Genomic DNA, 20,612 nt, shown 5'->3' with positions numbered 1-20,612 from the left:
TTTATATGTAACTTGGTAAAATTCAATAAATTCAATTGGGTTAGATTCCGAATATATTATATTGCATATATTCATTTACTTAATACAATTTGTTTACAAGAAAAAGAAAACAAAAGATGTTTTTTGAAATTTTATTTCTTTTTTAATACTAAATTTAAAATATCACCTTCATCTAAATTAATAGAAGCAAGTGTACTTGCATTATTCATAACTTTTGAATTATAATCTAATCTCATACGTGAAATAGGTAAATCAGCATCAACAATTCTTTTAATTTTTTCTCTAATTGTTGAAAATAAAGTATTTAAAGGTAAATCATTAATTGAAATTATTGAACCATTTAATTTATATTCTGGTTTTTCAGGTAAATTAGGTAATTGAATTGAAATTGTTATTGGATCAGGATGTAATTGAATCCAATCATTTTCAGTATATAATTGACCATAAGGTAATTTTTCAATTTTAGGTCTTTTAAATATTGGTTTTTCAGTTGTATTATCTTCTTCAAATGGTCTTGTTTGACCTGTAATTGGTGATGAAGATCCAATTCCAACTGCATTTATAGCTGCCATTCTTGAAGGATGAATTGAAGGTGCTGAAGAATTAAGTGGAGGTTGAGCAGGTGAAAAAGAAGGATCATAAGGTGTTGAAATGTATTCTTTTGTTGAAGGTCCTGTTGGTGCAGCTGAAATTGTTGCACCTGAATAAGCTGTACCTCCTCCAGGAGTTTGTAAACCAGCAGCTAATGGTGTAGGTATAGATTGTGATGAACCAGGTACTCCAGGTCCTATTTGTGGTCCAGCTGCATTCGCAGGAGCATCTGTAAGACCAATCCTTTCATGTATACTTTTAATTTGATCTTCAACTCTATAAGCACTTTGGAAAGTTTCTGTAGTCTTTGCTGCGGAAGCTGTATGACCATCCCAAATGATTTTTTCCCTTTCTCTTCTCTTTTGCTTTTCTTCTTCTTCTTTTGCTTTTCTTTGAGCTTCGTCCAAATCGTCTCCGAATAAATCCGTACGTGCGTTCGCAAGATTTTTCAATGAAGCAACTACATCTGCACCTTGTTGTAATTGTTGTGCTTGAGCTCTTCGCATATCCAAATTTCTCTTTTGTTCTTTCCATTTTGGATCTAATAATTCAATACGCATATGTTCGGAAAGTTCATTCTCAGGTATAGATTGACCACAATTTGGACATTTGGCAGTAGCAACTTGTCCTCCTCTTTGAATACCTTTCGGTACGTAATCTTTCTTAATCTTCATACCTCTTTGTTCCATCGCGGCTCTTTGAACTTCCCTAGCTCTAGCTTGCTCTTGCTCAGCCTTGATTCGTTGTAGTTTAACTTCTTCTTCCTCGTCATCGTCTTCTTCAATCTCCATCTCATCGTCATTAGCAGTACCATTACCATTTTGGAACCTTGATTCTGCGGTTGGTCCAGCTCCGGTCTCCTCCATGACCATAGCAGCCATTCTTTTCTCCGCCATACTCATTGTCCGCAATTTATCGATTGACGTCGGTGGAGGAAGTTCTAGCTGTTCGTCATTTTGGGTAAATTCAATAGTTTCAACTGTGACGAAATCCTGCCAATCTATAGCTGCGAACGCTTTGTTCTCTTCTTCTTCTTCCTTTGCACGAGCATCTTCTCTCTTTCTTCTTCCCTTTTCCCATTCCGCTCTATTTCTAGCTTCTTCAAGAGTTTTCCATTTGATTTCTTCATCTTGGGAATCTTTGACTAAACCCTCTATTAAACCTGGAGGAGGTTGCATTACTTTTTGATACGATTCTACCATTCGATTGTAATAGCCATATAAAGAATGAGTTGGTCTAAGGAAATCAAATTGATAATTTCGACCTTCTTTTACTGAAAGGGATGACAAGAAAGATCTACCACGACGAGCATGGAAAAGAGCAGTAAGTCGAAGAATATCTAAATCCATCGCTGTTACTCCTGGAAGATCAACTAAGAATTCCCAAGATTTAGGTTCGTAAGCATTAATGACATCTTCCTTTTTCACTTTTTGATCTTCTGGTATAGGTGTTGAAGTTGAAATTCCAGCAGCGGTATCATCTGCATCTTCTTTAACTTTGACAAGCATATATCGATAATATTGATGATATGGATCAGCATCGTTCAAGAAAGCGAATTTAGGATCAGCTTTTTGATGTTCACGTATTTTCTCTTCTAGTAATAAGGGTGTTGGTGATTTTGATATATGATTTGCGGTTTTGTCGACGATATCTGTAAGTGTGAGCGTTAAAACGAAGGTTAGCGTTGTTCTGAATAGCGATACATATGTGGTTTGTTTCCAAATAATGATGAATCACTCACTCCTAATCTCTCTTGGAGGATATATAATTCCGACTTTCAATTTATCACTCGCCCTAGCTGGACCTTCTTCTACAATATCAACTTCATCCTCCTCTCCCACAGGCGTACCATTTCCATTCGAGTTGACTCCATTTGCCTTTTGTCGTAATTCATCTTCCCCTGCATATGTGTTAACAGGTTTTGGAAGGTTGAGAGCTGACATCTTGATCCAATATGGCTGGAGATATGCAGCACAAGGATTATATCAACGATTGCGATTGCTGGTGAAATATGCAACTTGAAATACTCGACAGCAACTGGAAGATGGTAGCAAGTTAGTGAAAGGGTGAAGAGAGATGGTTAAGATGGGAGGCGGAAATACGGACATGACATGACATGATACCCTGATGTGGCACTGATTGGCGACTGTTTTCATAGTTGAATGATTAATATATCATTGTTTTTGGTCCCCACGTGGATTAGTAGGATATAGCGTACTTGTGTACTGTACTCGTAATTAAACAAGTTGAAAGCCACCTCTATATCTTATGACTTCTCCTTCCAATATGATACATTAATCTTGATCAAGTTGCTTTATCTTGTCTCACTTCGACAGGCGAGATTCGTATACTTGCATTTCGGAGATTTTGTTATTGTTTGAGACAAACTCACCATCATGTCCTCGGTCAATACTCCTTCTCAACATAGAGTCAACTCACAACAACAGCAACAACGTCGGCCCTCTGGCTCGAGGCCTCCTCCCATTACTACACCAGGTATGCCAGTCCGAGCCGAACAAGCAAAGGCAATCATGCAACAATTCCCTCAAGCACCACGTCCATCTAATCCTTCTCCCCACCCTTCTTCTTCTTCTTCTCCCGCTAATACTCATGCTCAAGGTAATCATCACCGAGCATCAATGCCAAACCCTCAACATCATTACAAAAGTTCTCCTATAGATCCTCGAACTTCCCGAAACGAGACAAGAGGTGTACCACCCAAGTCAAATCACGCATCAATCTCTTCCCGACCACTCCCACGTACATCACAAAGCTCCGGTTCAGGCTCTGGTTCAGGACGATATAATGATTCCTCTCTTAAAGAGACATCAAGGACCAATATTCGACCTGGACAGATGGGCCCACCTAGACAACCTAGTGCCAACCTCGCTTGGGGCCATCAAAAGGAAGCTTCGCCGAAAGAACATCTTATGCAACAGGGCAAAGGGGACATCAAGCCCCAGATGAGAGGACCAAATTCTGAAGTCGAGATGCAGTTTGAACATCTACTCGTGAGCTCGTTACACACGTACATAGAGTGGGAACGAAGCTGATATCTTGTTTGCATTAAAACGTAGAATTCACTCCAGGTACCATCTACAGTTCGACAAAAATTCGCGACTGTTTCTCCCGATGTGAAGTCGTCGATACTTCTGTCTACCTTCAACTCAAATCCTACAATCCTGTCTTCATTGGGTCTACCTATCCCTTCATCACCACAAGAAACGCCGAAAATGAGGAAAAGATTATCAACCCCGTTATTGCGTAAAGCTAAATCTTCCAGTGAAGTACCGTCCCCGAGTAATTCCCCTCAAGTGGGCAAGACATACGATGTTGACGGAGAAGGGTTTGTTATTGTTGCTTCACCAGATTCGGGTGTTGAAAATCGTGGTATAATGTCTCCTCCTTTGGGTTACGGTAGTATGCGCGGACAATCTATGGACAATCCTCGTTCCGTCAGATCCCCTCCAGCTTCTTCAAGCAGACCTTTATCTTCCTTATTCACACCCTCCAATTCGAACGGAAGTGTCACTTCTCTTGGTAAATCATCAGGAAAGGGTCTGGGAATAGCAATGGGAGAACAGCCCGATAGCTTTATCCAGTGGCTGGCAGCCTTCAAGGGAACGGATTTAAGCATGGATGTAGGGAAAGCTAAAAAATTGCGGATGTTGTTGAGACACGAGAATACATCTTGGGTTGGGCAATTCCTTGAGATGAAAGGATATGACTTGATTCTAGATAGATTGAAGGACCTGCTAGACACAGAATGGAGGTGAGTCAGCTGCGGTATGCGATGTTGACGAAGGGAGCCGCCGAATTGACTTATACATTGCTGCTTAGAGAGGAGCAACATGATGATCAGATGTTGTACGAGCTTTTGCGGTGTATAAAAGCCTTGTCAACCTCAGAGGTGAGCGATTAACTTTCTAAATCTTAGGAGCGTCATCACTTACGGGCTTTGATGTTAGATTGGCAAGTCAGCTTTGAGATCACGTTTCCCGAATCCCTTCCCTGCATTATCGAATTTGTTATTCTCAGAGAAGAAACCGGGAGATTTAGCTTCGAGGCAAATCATCGTTGAATTATGGATCTTCCTCTTTGACCTGTTCCCTCCTATATCTGCACCGACACTGGTATCCACACCAAAAAGACAAATCTCGCTGGATAACCCCAATCGACCGAGTTCGGTGCGATTTGATGAAAAGCCCGCCTTGTCCCATCTGAAAGAGCCAGTGAATATCGTACAAGAAGTCAAAGGATTATTGCTTCCTGATTTGCCGGATCCGACAAAAGACCATCATGAATTCGTTACGAAAGCTCACAGACCAAGGGTATTCAAAGCTCTGGTAGGGGAATTAAGTGATATTTGTCGAGATTATTTCTGGTGAGTTGGCAGTATGCGCATCTGCGTTTTAGTCCGTAGGGGAATAGCCAAATGATGGGTTACGCTTACAATATCTTGTTTGACGATCGAAGGATAATGTGTCATGCTTCGAATACTTTGTGGGATTTAAGTGAAGTAGACGAAAACTCGGTAGAAAAACCGGTTGCTCCTGGAGGTGCAACGGGAGGAGTAGAATTTGAAGCTATGAACTACGTTGTGAGTGGTTTTCCTTACCATGATACTTCTTCCGCCTCTTGTATTCTTGTCGAAGAGAAGTTTCAAGGCCTGGAACTGAACTAAATAATGCCTGATCGCACTGCCATCCTAGACAACTCATTTCAAACTCCTTAACACTCTGTGTAAACATCAAGCGGATCAAAGCAAAGATGAAGCCTTAAAATTGCACGAAAATCTGATGAGCTCAGGTATGGATAGGATACTGGTTGTGAGTGTCGTTTTTCAGATTGACCAAGTATTTCATTGTGCAAATGCTAATTCATTTAATGATGGCATCATTAGACCCTCCGAAAAGCCTCGACAACATACTATCCAACGCTTCACCTTGAATTAGCAAGATACGTTGCTCTTTTGAAAGAGATTTGCCCAAATGGTAAATTACCTTATCTCATAGGTAAGATGGTGGGATCTCCTCCAGGAGAAGTAAGACGATTTGATAGTCCACCGATTGAGGCCAAGGAATGGTTACCCATGCCAAATGGTATTAGTAGGTAGAATAAGTCGCCTTGAGGATTCTAGCTGGTCAAGCGTGTATGATATACGTAGACGACAAGAGGACTGTATGAAAGCTTTATTTCAAAATAATACTTTTTAGACATATTTTCCATTTTGATACCTCTCACTTTGAATTTTATACCTGAAAAGATCTATTGTGTATCATATATTAAGTTAGGTTTTGTGCATGTGTTATAGTATGAATGGTATATATGCATTATGAATGCGTTATTCTATTTGACATGTAAAAGGTCGTTAATATACATAAAAGCGAGATTATTGAAATGTGATAGGTTGAATTCAATTATCTATTTACTATAACATCTATAAGTTAACGAAAAAGTTATTAATTAATTTCTCTATTTTGAATCAAAGATATATATATATATATATTTTCTTCTAAGCAAAACTCATTTAATTTAATTAATCAAAACTAATGAGACATATTCTTTCTACCTTTTAAAATTCTTCTAATTAAAATTTTTCTACCATTTTTTCCACCTCTTAATCTAGATAAAAAACCATGTTTATTTTTACGTTTTCTTTGTGAAGGTTGATAAAATGTACCCATTGCAATAAATCTTAAACTACCTAAAACAATTTTATTATTATTAAATTGATGAATTTTTGAATTTATACTTTGTAAAGGTGAAAAATTATTAAATAATTTATTTTTATTATTATTGAAATTTGAATCATTAAAAAAATAAGATAAAGATGATTTATAATTATTTGATAATGATGATGATGATGATGGATTTATAAAATTTGTTGTTGTTGTTGTTGTTGTTGATAATGATGATAATGATGATGATGATGATGATAATGATAATGGATTAAATCTTAATGTTGAATTTAATGAAAATTTAGGTTTTATTTCATTTATTTTGCTTATTGAATTTGAATTTGGATTTGATTTTGGTGGAAGTATAGGAAAAATTGCTCGTGGTATTCTTGGCATTTTTATAAATTTATAATCTTTGATTCAAATTTAAACAATTGGATAAAATGATTAAACTTCGTTAATCGGAAATAGGAGATTGTATATGGGTGTATTTGTAATTGCTTTGAACGATTTCGAAATTTAGAATATCGAGAAAATGGTATATATTAGAAAGCTTGATTAAGCTTCTTCGTTCTGTGTTTTTTTTTCCTTCGAGTAGGTATAGCGGGTTCTAAGTTATATGATATTTATTTAACGTGTATTGAGAAAGATGGATATATAAGATAATGTCAATTTAACAGATAAAAGAGAGTGAATATTGGGGGGATATTTATGATGATGGGATAAATTGAATAAAAATCATTCTTAAAAATAATCGTAGACGCGCTCTTCATCTCTCTTTCATAATAGCAGATTAGATAAATAATACCATTAAATAATTCAACTTTCTTCTTTTATTACTTAGATCTTTCACATTCATCTCGAATCAACTTAAAAGAACGAGACATCCTACAATGTCGACTGTAGCTTCATCTTCTTCAGCTCCACAAGCAAATAATGGTGGAATTATAACTCAACCACCACCTCCATCAACTTTAAGAGAAAGTAGAATTGCAACTCATAGTCATATAAAAGGATTAGGTTTAGCAGATGATGGAACTGCTATGGATGTTTCACAAGGTTTTATAGGTCAAAATTTAGCTAGAGAAGCACTTGGATTACATTTAAGTTTATTAAAATTAGGTAAATATTCTGGAAGACCTTTATTATTAGTTGGTCCACCTGGAACTGGTAAAGTGGGTTTTTGTTTATATTTCCTTTCATTTCGACGAATCAAAAAACTTAATATAATTTTATTTTATAGACAGCTCTTGCTCTTGCTCTTAGTCAAGAACTTGGTTCAAAAGTTCCTTTTTGCGCTATGGTAGGTTCTGAAGTGTATTCAGGAGAAGTTAAGAAGACAGAAGTATTAGGAAGTTGTTTTAGGCGAGCTATAGGTGAGTTAACTCATTATCGTTCGGACAGTGGTTTTAAGAAATTCCTTGATACTGTAAAGTACATTACTGATTCTATTTGACTCCACTCGTCATAGGTCTTCGAATTAAAGAAACTAAAGAAGTATATGAAGGAGAAGTTACAGAACTCACTCCCTCTGAAGCTGAAAATCCATTATCAGGATACGGTAAAACAATATCTCACGTTATAGTTGGACTTAAAACAGTAAAAGGTACAAAACAATTAAGATTAGATCCATCAGTTTATGAAGCAATTCAAAAAGAAAGAGTTGTAGTTGGAGATGTAATTTATATAGAAGCAAATACAGGAGCAGTTAAAAGAGTTGGAAGATCAGATACATATGCAAGTGAATATGATTTAGAAGCAGAAGAATATGTTCCTTTACCAAAAGGTGATGTACATAAACGTAAAGAATTAGTACAAGATGTTACACTTAATGATTTAGATATGGCAAATGCTAAACCACAAGGAGGTCAAGATATAATGTCAGTTATGGGACAATTAGTTAAAGGTGGTAGAACAGAAGTAACAGATAAATTAAGAAAAGAAATAAATAAAGTAGTTGATAAATATATTGAACAAGGTGTTGCAGAATTAGTACCAGGAGTATTATTTATTGATGAAGTGAGTTTTCTTATTGCTCGTTTGTAAATTATTATTTACTAATTTTTTTGGGGATGGAATCGTTTATAGGTTCACATGTTAGATATGGAATGTTTTACATATTTAAATAGAGCATTAGAATCACCATTATCACCTTATGTAGTTTTAGCTTCAAATAGAGGAATATGTACAATTAGAGGTACAGATAAAGATGGACAAGGTATTAAATCACCACATGGAATTCCAATTGATTTATTAGATAGATGTATGATTATAAAAACAAATTTATATAATAAAGAAGAAATCTTTAAAATTTTAGAATTAAGATGTAAAATTGAAAATATTCAAATTTCATCAAAAGCTTTAATTAATTTATCTGAACAAGGTGAAAAGACTTCATTAAGATTTGTTTTACAACTTTTAACTCCAAGTAATATTTTAAATAAAATTAAAAATGGTGATAATAATAATAATAATATAGTTAATGAAGAAGATATTTTAGAATTAAATGAATTATTTTTAGATTCAAAAAAAAGTACAGAATTATTAAAAGATTTAGAAGATTTTGATACAAAATATTAAATATTAAAAACATTAGATTTTTGATTTGAACGAGAGAGAATTTGAAAAAAGTTTTAAAAAAGTTTTTCAAATTGTAAATTAAATGAATTCGAATGTTATCTTAAGAAAATTATTTAATTTTTAATTGAATAAAGCCGAAACTTATTAAATCATTTCAATGAAATGAATTGAATAGAAAATGTTATTCCATATGCATGGTATATGTTAACTGTTAAGTATAAAAGCTACAATAATTTCACAGGCTATTTTCGTATATATACAAGTTATCTCCTTGAGTCTAATTCCCGCTTATGTGTCATTAATTTCGTGTATCTAAATATCTAAATAAGGCATAATAGCGCTCTGTTTCTCTCACAACCAATTTTGATGCTTTCTTCTATCAAGCCATCGAAGAATTTCAAAACTATCGCAAGCACAAAACATCTACTTATCTATAATTTCTTTTGCTCTTTTCTTTCCTTGTAATTCACTATCACTTTCTTTTTCTTGACCTTTTCTAGCTTTTGATCCTCTATCTCCTTCATCTTTATTTAAATTAGAATCAATTACTTCTCCTTTACGTTGTGAAGATTTTTCTTTTGAACGTTTATTTTCAGATTGTTCAGCAAGTTCAGAAGCTTCTTCAATAGTTTTATCAATATCTAATTTTTCTTCATTTACTTCATTTACTTTTTCTTTATTTTGTTCATTTTTTTGATTTATTTTTTCACCATTTGATGTTGATGTTAATGAATTTGAATCAGAAGAAGAAGTATTATTATCTTTTAATTGTTTATCTTTTTTAGAAATTTCAGCTAAATTTTCTAATTCACCTTTCCATTCTATATCATAATCACTTGCAATTCTATTTATTTCTTTTCTAAGTGTTTTAGCTTCAGAAACCATTTCTGTCCATTTTTCAATATCTAATCCTGCTTCATCATATAATTTTCTTTGACGAGCTGTTATTGATAAATCTAATAAAGAAGAATAAGAAACTTCTCTATTATGATATCTAAATTTATTCCAATTTATCATCAGCTAATTACTCTTACGGTTTGGTAATTCACTTTGTACCAAGTGTACCAAGTCAAACCAGAACCCAGATTATATTTCTAATTTACGATACGCTCAAACGTGAATTTCACTCACATTAAAAAAGCAGCTGATCCTAATAAAGCTGCAAATCCTGTAGCCCATGTAACTGGTTCCATTAAATCCCATCCTGCATCAGTAAAAAAAGTCCATCTTATAACAGCAGCCCAATAAACAACTCCACCTCCTAAAGCAGCTACAGCTAATCTTTGTGCACCTTTATGAGCTTGATAATCTATAATTTTTTTTTGTTTAGTCATTTTATCTAATTCTTTTGTTAAACTCATTAATCTTCTTCTAATATAATGAGTTCTACTTGCAAAAGAAGGTATAATAACTTCTAATATCAACTCTTCATTTTTTTGTTTTGATTGATTTATTGTAGAAGAATTTTCATTTTCATCTAAAGTAGGTGTAATTACAATTTTAAATTTCTCATTTAAACAACTTTGTTTTACAAAATCACTTAAATCAGTTGATTGTGACCAACTAACTTCTTGAAATCTACCTTTTTCTTTATTTCTTTCATTTAAAAAAGGTCCACCTTCTTGTCTTTTTTCTTTTTGTTCTTGTTCTTGTTCTTCTTCATTTGCATTTCTTAAATGAGAATCTAAATCTTTTGCTTCTCCTGTTACACTCATATAATTAATTTCACATTCTATCCATTTTTTGTTTTTAGGTAATGATCCTAAAATTAATCTTGTTAAATGTGAAAGTGGTTGAGAAGGATGAAGTAAAAAAGCAGTTTGTCTACTATTATCATCACTATTAGATGATGTTGGAAGTGGAATTAAAAGTTTAAATAAATGTGAAGAAGTTGGTGATAATTTACCTTGCCATTTTGATAAATTATTTTCACCATTTGGTGATTTAATAGAAGGTGAATTCAAATCGGAAGTTGAAAGTGTTGATAAATCTTGTTCATCTAAATTTTGACCTGCATTAGGAGTTTGAGAAGGATTAAAATCTGATGAAGGTGATGCAGAAGATATGAAATGAGCGTGAGATAAATCTGTAGCTCCTTCTATACCTGTAGACTGTTTGGAAGTGCTTGTTTGCTGATCTTTTGATGTTGAAGTAGCAGCGTTCTTTTGTGAATTTAGACTAATTCGAGAGTAGTGAATATGCCGTATGTGTATTTGCCCTAAATTTTTAGATGGTGAAGCGGTCAACAGATTGCTCGATATACGTTTAAGTGGTTGGGACTTAAAGCATATTTGATGTTGTATGTATTTTGAGTCTGTTGGTATCAATCGATTGACCCGGGGTACCATTGATCGCATGATTGACACCATGACCTACGAGCACGGATCTTCTCCAGTGGATATAGACCAACTGATCACTAACCTTCACTCAGACCACAATACCTTGGAGTCGAGAGCTCACACAGATTTCTTTCAAGGAACCCAATAAGCTTGACGATAGACAAAGTTTCTAATAAACAATTTTTGACAAAAGATAAATGATCTACATATGAGAGTGTATTCAGGTGGAAATACGTCATAATCACGTTGTCACCGAATTATCAGAATAAACATAAATATCACGCGTATTTGACATTCCGATTAACAATTTCCTATGAATACATTGTCTTCATCATGCATCATTTTACTATCGTCCGTGCAACTTTGGTCTTACATACATCCATTAGCAATATGTGACATGTCGATAATGTTGATGAGATTCATCGAAAAGTCATGGTCCCTGACACAATCTCCTTGATATAAAACGCCTTTCTACACCTTGTCCGCGTCTTACAATTTGAGTCCGATATCAGATGTTATCTAATCAGACTTCAAGCCTGAATGTAGCTCTGTTAATGTTGAATGAGCGTCTCTATGCATTACCATGATCTTTACAATATTGATGATGATCGACAACCACCTGTACGACAGGATTCGTATTACGCTGACTACCACCTCCGTCATTCGATGATAGTATCTACCAAAACGTGGGGGTGGATTCCAGCGTCACAGAAAGTTAAGAAAAAGGCTTTTTAAGGGACTGCCAAAGCATTCACGGTACAATTGATAAAGGGTAAAAGTTAGAAAATAAAGCAGCCACAACCCGCCCTCAACGTGCATGTGCACTTCTCATTTCAATAAAATCTTATGCACAAGCGAGTGAAGAAGTGTCTTACAGGTCTCGACCTCATTGCGCAGTTACTGTGTAATTTTAGGTCTAAATAACTATCAAGGAGGTTATTCACATCATTACAATTCTATCTATTTTTACAAATCATTCGACAGCTATTAATGACTATCGCGTTAAGAAAAGACACATTTTTATTTCCTTTTCGGTATACCCTTTACCAGATATTCCTAAATCTCTCTCACGTTAAACTTTTTAAAGATCTGAAATACAAGTACAAGAGCCCCATATCATAACATAAACATCTCGTAAAATACGCAAATCACAAAAAAAGTAACTTCTACTAAAACTTGTAAACAGTTCGGATCTACATAACATAATTATCATAATTATTGCTTCCACTGAAAAACCAAATCCAAACACGGAAAAATCAATAGAAATCACCTTTACCTGAGACGGTAGTTACCTTGGCACTATATTTTTTAGCGTCTCTTTTGCACATCATTCATTTCATCATACCTTTTACAATTTACTCATTTAACGATTTCGCACGCCTACGATACATCACAAAATCAAAGTTTACAAAATAACAAGCCAAACATGCGATTGTAGAGAAAGTTAGAACGTGAAACCGCTTTGTTCAGATTGCGATACGGCCTGAACCATCGACCCGGGACATTCATTCGTTGTCACCATCGCAATTTACCCAATCAACAATTGCCGCTTCGATAATCATTCGTAGAAAGGTCATCAGAAGGAGATCAGAATTGTGATCAAACTTCCAGGCCGTTAACTCCATCGATAACTCTCAGCATCGTCTTCCGATCGCAGACACAGAGACCGTTGCCTCGAGATGCCTGCGGACTCCAGCACAGAGCTGAGACGAGCAGATACGCTCTCTGATCCGTACCCTGCTGGACCTTCTCTACAATCAGCATTACATCAAGGCAATGCCCCTCGTCAAACTCAAACAAATAGTGGTCAAGCTATACATCATAAGACCAAAACGAGATTCAAGCCTTCTGGATTTTCAAAATTCTGGGATAATGTCAAATCTCATTTAACTCCACCTTCACATCCTTCTACAACATCAGAATCCGCAATAGGTGGATCAAGTTTTAGAAATACAACTGAAAATTATTATTATAATGAATCTGTTGTTGGTGGTGGTAGTGGAGGTCCTAGTCATTTACCTTTAGAATTATTAAATCCTAAAGCTGGAACAGAAGGTAAATATAAACGTAGAGGTGGACAAAATAGTTCAAGAGGTGGAAATGGTGGATTAAGATTTAGAGCTAGATCTTCTCAAGGTGCTTCAGTATCTGTTTCAAGATATGGAGATGATGATGAACAAAATCTTAAACCGAATGAACCTGTTAGTCATGTAGTTGTAGATGCGAATTTTGAACATTTTACACCAGTAATCGCAAAATCGGATTCTGGATTTTCAAATAAAACTCCTGGGACAACGAATGGTGATGGGACTTATTCAAAAGGTGAAGAAGCGGGAACTTCTACACCGGATGAAGATGGAGGTAGAACATATGATAGAAGTGATGCTGCTTCAACAGCTAGAAGAGGAAGTAGAGCTGAACAATGGGTAAAGAACAATTCGGCGGTATTATGGATAACGGAAAGATTATGGCCAAATGTTAAACATTTCCTAGATAGTTCATTCCCGGAACCAAGTAAAGAAAGGTCATTCCAGAAAGAGGTTAGTGGCATTCTGCTCGAACCCGTCTTAAGTTTGAACTGGAGTGGATCTTCGAATATTGACGAGTTTCCCCTCTCTAGACGTGGTTCACACAAAAACAAGGAGCGATGGTATCTTCGGCTTTCTTCCTCATAAATTGGATATTGACTATGGGTTTATTGCCTACGCCGTTGACAACATATAATTACGTAGCATACTTAGCTATAGCAGGGGTGAGTTTAGTCGTCAGCAACGCACACCGGAACATGTCTTGTTATTTATTGATTCCTATCTTCAGGCCTTGACAGTCCCTGTACCTGTGTTTGTGATATTCGATTTCCCTCGAAGACATCCCCGCTTATGGCAACCTATGATATTTGGCTCATGTTGGGTATTTGCATACATCCTAATCATCGAAATGCACCTATGTGGTTTCTTCGCAGAACATAACACTTGTGGAACTAGAAATTTTTTGAATTTATTGGGATTTGCCTTTGGTCAACCAGTCCTTGGTATTTTGACTCTTCGAGAAAATAGAGCTACTGCTATCTTAGGTGCTTCAACTTGGTTGATCCTTATAGGAGTGTTGGTAATGAATCAAACGAATAGTCCAAAGTTGTTCTTCAGAAACGTCGTATTTTGTGAGTTCCCCGTGACTCTACGCTATGACCTACTACCAAGGAATAAGTACTGAAGTGTTTGTCCGTTGGATTAGTCGCCTTATTCCATGCCTTCTTGATCTGTGCCAGTTTCCTGAAAGAAAGAGGTGATCGACAAATGTTCGCTTTGCGTCAACAATTGAAAATTCAATATCGAGCTACCCAATCTGCCCAGGTAATGGAACGTAGAGCTGCTGATTCGAAAAAACGATTCGTCTCATATAGTGAGATTTTCAGATCGTCGCGATCGCAGATGGTCTATTTCTTCTGCTAATCGATTATCTCCGCAGTCTTCCATGAAGTTCGAGTTCCTCTCAATACCGCTCTTCTAGCCGTACAGAACTTGGAAGGAGAAGATGTTTTCAAAGGGTTGGAAGATGATCAATCTGAGATGGTACATGGTTTGATGGGTAGCTTGACCATGATGGAAAAAGTCTTGAACGATGTTCTGTCATTCAACAGGATGGAGTCCGGAAAGGTAAGCTCCATTTCACTCCTTCTGCTGATCAATGGAGCTGATACCTTCTTCCTCCCATCTGCAGTTCGCTCAAGCTCGGAAACCATTCGAATTTCACAAATCTATCCAGCTTGTGGCTTTATCGCATCGTATGCAAGCCCAGATGGCTGGTATCGATCTAGTTGTTGAGCTCGACAAAGATATTGACAAGATTGGCGGCGTGTTCGTTGGTGATGAGATGCGTTTGAGACAAGTCGCCAGGTGAGCAATCTTCTCCAAGTAATTTTAGAGCATCTGGATGCTGATCGGATCATGATCCGCAGTAATCTCGTATCGAATAGTATAAAATTCACCGACAAAGGATCTGTTCGAATAGTAACGAAACTTCTTTATCCTCGTATGGAACCGACTCCAGCAGTCGAATTAGATGATCCGCTTCGTCAAGCAGCTTTGAATCTGCAGAAACAACAAGAGATAGAGCATCATGAACGTAATGAGAGATTACAGTTGGGTTCTTCAGGAGGAATAATCGATGTCGAAAAAGGATCGGTTCCCATGGAATCACGTCGATATAGTAGAGATTTTGAGAAGGAGAAAGAAGAAGAAAAGAAAAGGGTACAAAAAGTGGTTGTTCGAGTTGAAATTCACGATACAGGTGTTGGTCTAAGGAAACAAGATGTAATCGATAATAGATTATTCTCACCATATGTTCAAACTGAAATTGGTAGAAGACAAGGAGGTAAAGGATCTGGATTAGGTTTAGCACTAGTTCGACAAATAGTCAAACTTTCCAACGGTAGATTAGGTGTTGAATCGGAATTTGGAAAAGGATCTATGTTCTGGTTTGAATTACCTTACTCTCTACCACCACCGCCGAAAGCTAAAAAAGAAAATGGTTTATCACCACCGCTTGGCGGACCTGGTCATTCACTCGGTGGATTTGGATCGATCAGTAGAGGACAAAGTTATACCAAACCTAGTCCATTGGGTGGAACCGGTGCCGTTACTGGTCTTGGTGTTGGACCGAATGAAACGAGTAAAGAAAGTAGTACGGAACGACCAGCGATCGGAACGACAGATTCCACTTTGCCTCTTTTACCTGAAGCTCATGGTAGTACACCTACGGTGGATAAGAGCAACCGTGAGTTATGTAATCTTGTTTATTCCAATTATCATTGCTGATCCTGAGACTACTCTATTAATAGTGCTGAATGAAGAAATCATCATGCACACTTATCCCCCTGTAGATCCACCAACACCAGAAGATGAAGAAATACCAATTGAAAATCTCACAGATCCTTTCAGTTCAGCTTCAGCACAATCCGCTTTGTCTGGAGAACGTAGATCATCAGAATGGTCGGAGCCAACTCGACAAGAATTATCTGCTCCACCAATAACACCCGCACCTATTCAAGTAAATATTCAACCTCCACCTGAACCTTCACCTGAATTACCACTTTGCGTTTTAGTTGTTGATGATGATAAATTAACTAGAATGTTAATGTCTAGAATGTTAACTAGATTAGGACATCAAGTTTCTACTGCTGAAAATGGGAAAATCGCATTTGATATGATTAAAGATTCATTTGAACAAAAACCAAATGCACCTAAATTTGATGCCATCTTTTTAGACAAGTAAGTCCAATTTTGAATTTTGAATTTTTTTCTTAATTTTTCAATTGATTTTGATTGCTGATGTTTTTTTTCTTTCGCGCAAAATAGTCAAATGCCTTTAATGTCAGGAGTAGAAGTTGCAAGAGAAGTAAGAGAAATTGGATGTCCAATATTTATAGTTGGATGTACAGGAAATGCATTAAGAGAAGATCAAGAAGAATATATTTTAGCAGGAGCAGATAGTATAATACCAAAACCAATTCATCAAAAAGCAATTATTGAAATGATTAAAGAAGCTAGAAAAAGAATTTCAGGTGAAACTAAACCTAAAGAAAAAGATAATTATTATGGTGGTGGTGGTGGTGGTGGTGGTGGTGGTGGTGGAGGAGGAAATTATGAAGGATATGGTGGTTCTGGTTCTGGTTCTGGTTCTCCAGGTGGATCTGGTAATATGGTTTAAAATAATCTAATAATTGAGATTTTATATAATTAGATCTTTCTTTACCCATTTGATTTCGCTTAATTTTTTTTGGGAATTTTTGGGTTTGATTTGTCACTTGCACGTATTTGGGTTTTAGAAATTTGGATTTTATTCTATATTTTCTTGTATCTATAGTTGACTGTTCTACGATTTTTAGTTAATTTCTGTATAATCGGGACATCGGATGCAGATGCAAAATACATGCGTTTTTGTTATGAGGTCCATCTTATGAGGAAACTTAGATGATTACGACTGAGCAAAGTTGACTAGCAATCTTAATTGAACTTGGGATACATGATTCATCGCAATCATACGTGTATATAAAGCTACATAAATAATAATATTTCAAATTTACTTCTTCCATTCACCGATTCATTCTAAAAGACGAAGATTAGATAGCATCTTTAATCTTTTGGAAAAGACTCTTCTTTTCACCAGTTTCATGTTCTGCAGAAATATCTTGAGCTACTCCTGGGTGAGTTGAGGTACCTTCAGGTGCACTTCCAACTTCTTGTCCTGCAGATTTGGCTCTTGCTACGGGGTTATCAGCAGATGGGTTTGTACCTTCTCTACCTGTTAAAGCGGTGTTACCACCTGGGCCGGAGGTGTTGCCTTTGAAAGGACCAGATTCGTCGGCATAAGCACCAAGGGCACCTGTACCGGCTTTTCTATCTCTTCCTACGAAATCTTTATCGGATGTTCCAAGCTATTATTACATCATAGTATCTGTCAGTTTATGCAAAAACCCACAAATAATGAGATTACACTCACGATTCCACCAGCACCGGAAGTTCTAGAAAGGTTTTCTCGACCGTGTTCACCTGTACCGGAATCATCGGTGGTATTTGAGGCAGGAGTGGTACCGGCGATATCAGATCCTCTAGTGTGATGTCTGTCAGAATCAAATCGATCGGTACCGGCAGCTCCACCAGTGACGGGACCTCCAGGACCGGTTCGTTCGTAAAGAGCAGAATCTTGGCCGAGGTTTCCAGTTCGATCACCCTATGGTTTCACGTCTCGTCAGTCAATGAGAATTATTGGACTAAAGTAGATTTGATAATTCGGCACTTACGGCACCATGATGGTGACCAGCATGTGTACCAGCAGTGATCCCGGCTCCACCAGCAGTTCCACCTGATCCAAGACCGGATCCGGTTGATGGGTAATCAACGTTATCTCCTCTAGATCCTACACCGGTAGTACCGGTAAGTCCAGTGTGAGTACTGTCGTGACCTTGTCCAGAGTGGTGGTGGTGGTGATGACCTGAGTGTTTGTCGGCTTCGTATCCGGCAGTAGCGATTCCTGCACCAGCACCAACAGCGCCTGCATCTTGTCCAAATCTGGATGGGTTTTGTTCATGACTTCTAAGACCTTCTCCAGAGTTGATATCTCTTTCATTTCCAGTTCCAGTTGATGATTTTCCGATCAAATCACTTCCTGTTCCGATAGCATGATGACCTGTTCCACTGGATCCAGTGACACCTTGACCATGCTCGTGTTGTCGGTGGTATGGGTTACCCTCTCCTCTGTCTTCCTCGAATGGCTCTCTACCTGTTGTACCAGGTTGACCGCTAAGAAAAGATTCCATAATTAGCCTTCCTTTGTAGGAGTATCATTATGCTGAAGTACAGAAGGAAACTCACGAGGTGAAAGTGTGTTGGATTTTATCTTCAAGTTGATCTAAATGCGACATTGTGATTGATATTATTTGTTTCTTATGTTATGGAAGAAGAAATGATCAAATGGACTGTAAAGCGTTCTATATATATCTGACTGGGTATGGTGACATCCAACGTCAGACTCTGATGTAGGGGAATGTTCTATAATCAAATGACGTTACACAATGTGCTGATTTTCCAATGTCAACGATGATGACGAAAATACAGGTGACCTATTTTACTGACTAAGGCACAAATACGAAATGACTTATGACGATATATCACGACCGCCGGCCGATCTGGCCATCAAGCTCACCGCACAGACATCAGTAGTGCACAGACATGAGCTGCGCAAAGGGTCATGTGGGATGTGATCCGTATTCCGGTAAATACTCTCTGACGTCAAAGCTTTTACTCCATAAAAGCACCAAGAGATGAATCACGAGGAACAAAATAGTACAACAGGTGGAACAGATCATCGTCATAACCACACTTTCAGGTTAACAGTGACGTTGTCGATCTGGAGACTCCGCATCTTTACGAACCAAACACTTGCACGTGGTATCTCACCTCATAAGCGATTACGCTCGTCTTGTGGCGTTACGAACCATCATTCCATCGAGGGCATCCTTTCTTGAGCTGGAAGGACAGACACTGACATGATGAAAGTACACATACATCGTCTGTTCTGCTCATAAGGCTTAGTCGGTATGAAGTCGGGCACGCTCGAGCTCTTTGTATCAATTACTGACCAGCGCACATTGACCATCGCAGAGCTGCCTCTCGTATACGTATATGCATGAAACCATATGACCGACTATACTGCAGCAACAGCTGCGAACTGAAGCTTTGAACCTTGAAACGCCTGTTTCAAGCTAATTTTCGCTTAGGCTGCTGGATCCTTGATTCGACGATTGGCCGCGCGACTTTGCAAGTGATTGTGCGAAATTTCTGATCGCTACAACTTCTGGTCTGATTCGTATCCACTCTCTGTATTTTTCGTCGAACTTTGGATGAGTCCTCTCAAAAGGCGGGATTACAATGGATGATAGCTCATGTTCTGTTCCTCCGTTGTACACACGAAGCTCCTCGTAGCTCTCTAGGCAATCAGAGCTTACACGTCTTACAAGTTCCGTCAAATATGTATTTCCAGTTTCGCGCAACTGTTCAATCACGAGCGCAGCCACGTGGGTCCTGTCGATGCATTCCTTGAGGGTTTGCATGTAGTTGTCCTTCCATCCCTTGCCAGATTCTAAGTACGACTTCCAAGCGGCATCGTACTTCTCCTTGGCTGTTGAAAGGGTGTCGACATCGCTAAGATTGGACCAACCTCGTCTCCTGAAAGATTCCCATCTTTCATTTAATCTGCAGCTTTCCTCGCCATAGGTCTTCTCGAGGAGATGCAGGTCCTCCGAGCTATTGTGGGGAATAATGGCGTGGTTTATCGATGTTAATATTCTCGTAAATTCCTCGATATGTGCAGTGAGATTATCATAATCGCTGGCGAGTAATCTCGGGTCTGGGATTCTGACGTAGACATGGCAGTCAGCAGCAGTCAATGGCAACGAACGAAGGAATTCGATCTGAGTGGCAGTCGTGTGGATGTGAGCCTAGGGAGAGAAGATGTTGACATGAGAAGAAAGAGTAGGAATTTGGAGGGACTAGTGCCTTACGGGATCTCGGAGCTGACGCTTGACATATTCGAATGATATAGTAAAAAGTTTAGTATGTTTGTTGAATTCTGTGTTGACCACGGCGTGTGTCTCCATGAATGAGAGAAGATCGTAAGAGGTAAAAGTGGGACGCAGTGGCGACCATTTTATAAGTTCAGATACTGAATACACATTTCAAATTGTATTTTAGGTCTAAAAGGAGCTTGATGTGGTCGAGAAGGTACTTGACAAAGGATATCAACGTTCCACATCTTTTGTGAGGATGGTCTTTCGCGAAGGCGAAAATGATGCGATCATCGAATAAAGCAATGACGTGGGTAGCCTCCCAGAGTGGGGCAATTGTATCCTTACAGGCATGAC

At 37.5% G+C, this 20,612-nt stretch overlaps 7 protein-coding genes across 7 annotated transcripts; 3 read left to right on the top strand and 4 right to left on the bottom strand.

Annotated features, from left to right (window-relative positions):
- Positions 1–131: 131 nt before the first annotated feature.
- Positions 132–2,534, bottom strand: I206_104383 (uncharacterized protein; the record flags this gene model as incomplete). Its single annotated transcript, XM_019155776.1, has 2 exons — positions 132–2,242; positions 2,333–2,534. 2 exons carry the CDS (start codon positions 2,532–2,534, stop codon positions 132–134), a joined length of 2,313 nt encoding a protein of 770 aa, XP_019010734.1.
- Positions 2,535–2,987: 453 nt separating this feature from the next.
- On the top strand, positions 2,988–5,707 carry I206_104382 (uncharacterized protein; the record flags this gene model as incomplete). Its single annotated transcript, XM_019155777.1, has 7 exons — positions 2,988–3,602; positions 3,669–4,363; positions 4,432–4,501; positions 4,560–4,975; positions 5,068–5,191; positions 5,304–5,420; positions 5,495–5,707. The coding sequence occupies 7 exons, from the start codon at positions 2,988–2,990 to the stop codon at positions 5,705–5,707; spliced, it is 2,250 nt and encodes a 749-aa protein (XP_019010735.1).
- A 433-nt stretch (positions 5,708–6,140) lies between these two features.
- On the bottom strand, positions 6,141–6,668 carry I206_104381 (mitochondrial 54S ribosomal protein bL34m; the record flags this gene model as incomplete). Its single annotated transcript, XM_019155778.1, has 1 exon — positions 6,141–6,668. One exon carries the CDS (start codon positions 6,666–6,668, stop codon positions 6,141–6,143), a length of 528 nt encoding a protein of 175 aa, XP_019010736.1.
- A 497-nt stretch (positions 6,669–7,165) lies between these two features.
- Positions 7,166–8,852, top strand: I206_104380 (RuvB-like helicase 1; the record flags this gene model as incomplete). The annotated part of the gene is made up of 4 exons (XM_019155779.1): positions 7,166–7,447; positions 7,516–7,648; positions 7,744–8,291; positions 8,361–8,852. 4 exons carry the CDS (start codon positions 7,166–7,168, stop codon positions 8,850–8,852), a joined length of 1,455 nt encoding a protein of 484 aa, XP_019010737.1.
- Positions 8,853–9,275: 423 nt separating this feature from the next.
- On the bottom strand, positions 9,276–11,200 carry I206_104379 (uncharacterized protein; the record flags this gene model as incomplete). Its single annotated transcript, XM_019155780.1, has 2 exons — positions 9,276–9,846; positions 9,984–11,200. 2 exons carry the CDS (start codon positions 11,198–11,200, stop codon positions 9,276–9,278), a joined length of 1,788 nt encoding a protein of 595 aa, XP_019010738.1.
- A 1,670-nt stretch (positions 11,201–12,870) lies between these two features.
- I206_104378 (uncharacterized protein) lies at positions 12,871–16,900 on the top strand (the record flags this gene model as incomplete). The annotated part of the gene is made up of 9 exons (XM_019155781.1): positions 12,871–13,731; positions 13,812–13,943; positions 14,009–14,351; positions 14,426–14,593; positions 14,660–14,847; positions 14,912–15,087; positions 15,150–15,967; positions 16,032–16,461; positions 16,549–16,900. The coding sequence occupies 9 exons, from the start codon at positions 12,871–12,873 to the stop codon at positions 16,898–16,900; spliced, it is 3,468 nt and encodes a 1,155-aa protein (XP_019010739.1).
- Positions 16,901–17,312: 412 nt separating this feature from the next.
- Positions 17,313–18,614, bottom strand: I206_104377 (uncharacterized protein; the record flags this gene model as incomplete). Its single annotated transcript, XM_019155782.1, has 4 exons — positions 17,313–17,627; positions 17,693–17,923; positions 17,994–18,492; positions 18,565–18,614. The coding sequence occupies 4 exons, from the start codon at positions 18,612–18,614 to the stop codon at positions 17,313–17,315; spliced, it is 1,095 nt and encodes a 364-aa protein (XP_019010740.1).
- Between the last annotated feature and the right edge of the window lie 1,998 nt (positions 18,615–20,612).

This window comes from Kwoniella pini, chromosome 5, assembly GCF_000512605.2.
Source record: "Kwoniella pini CBS 10737 chromosome 5, complete sequence".
Taxonomy (NCBI): domain Eukaryota; kingdom Fungi; phylum Basidiomycota; class Tremellomycetes; order Tremellales; family Cryptococcaceae; genus Kwoniella; species Kwoniella pini.
The sequence above is the reverse complement of the archived record's forward strand: the minus strand, read 5'-3'. Positions and strand labels throughout refer to the sequence as shown.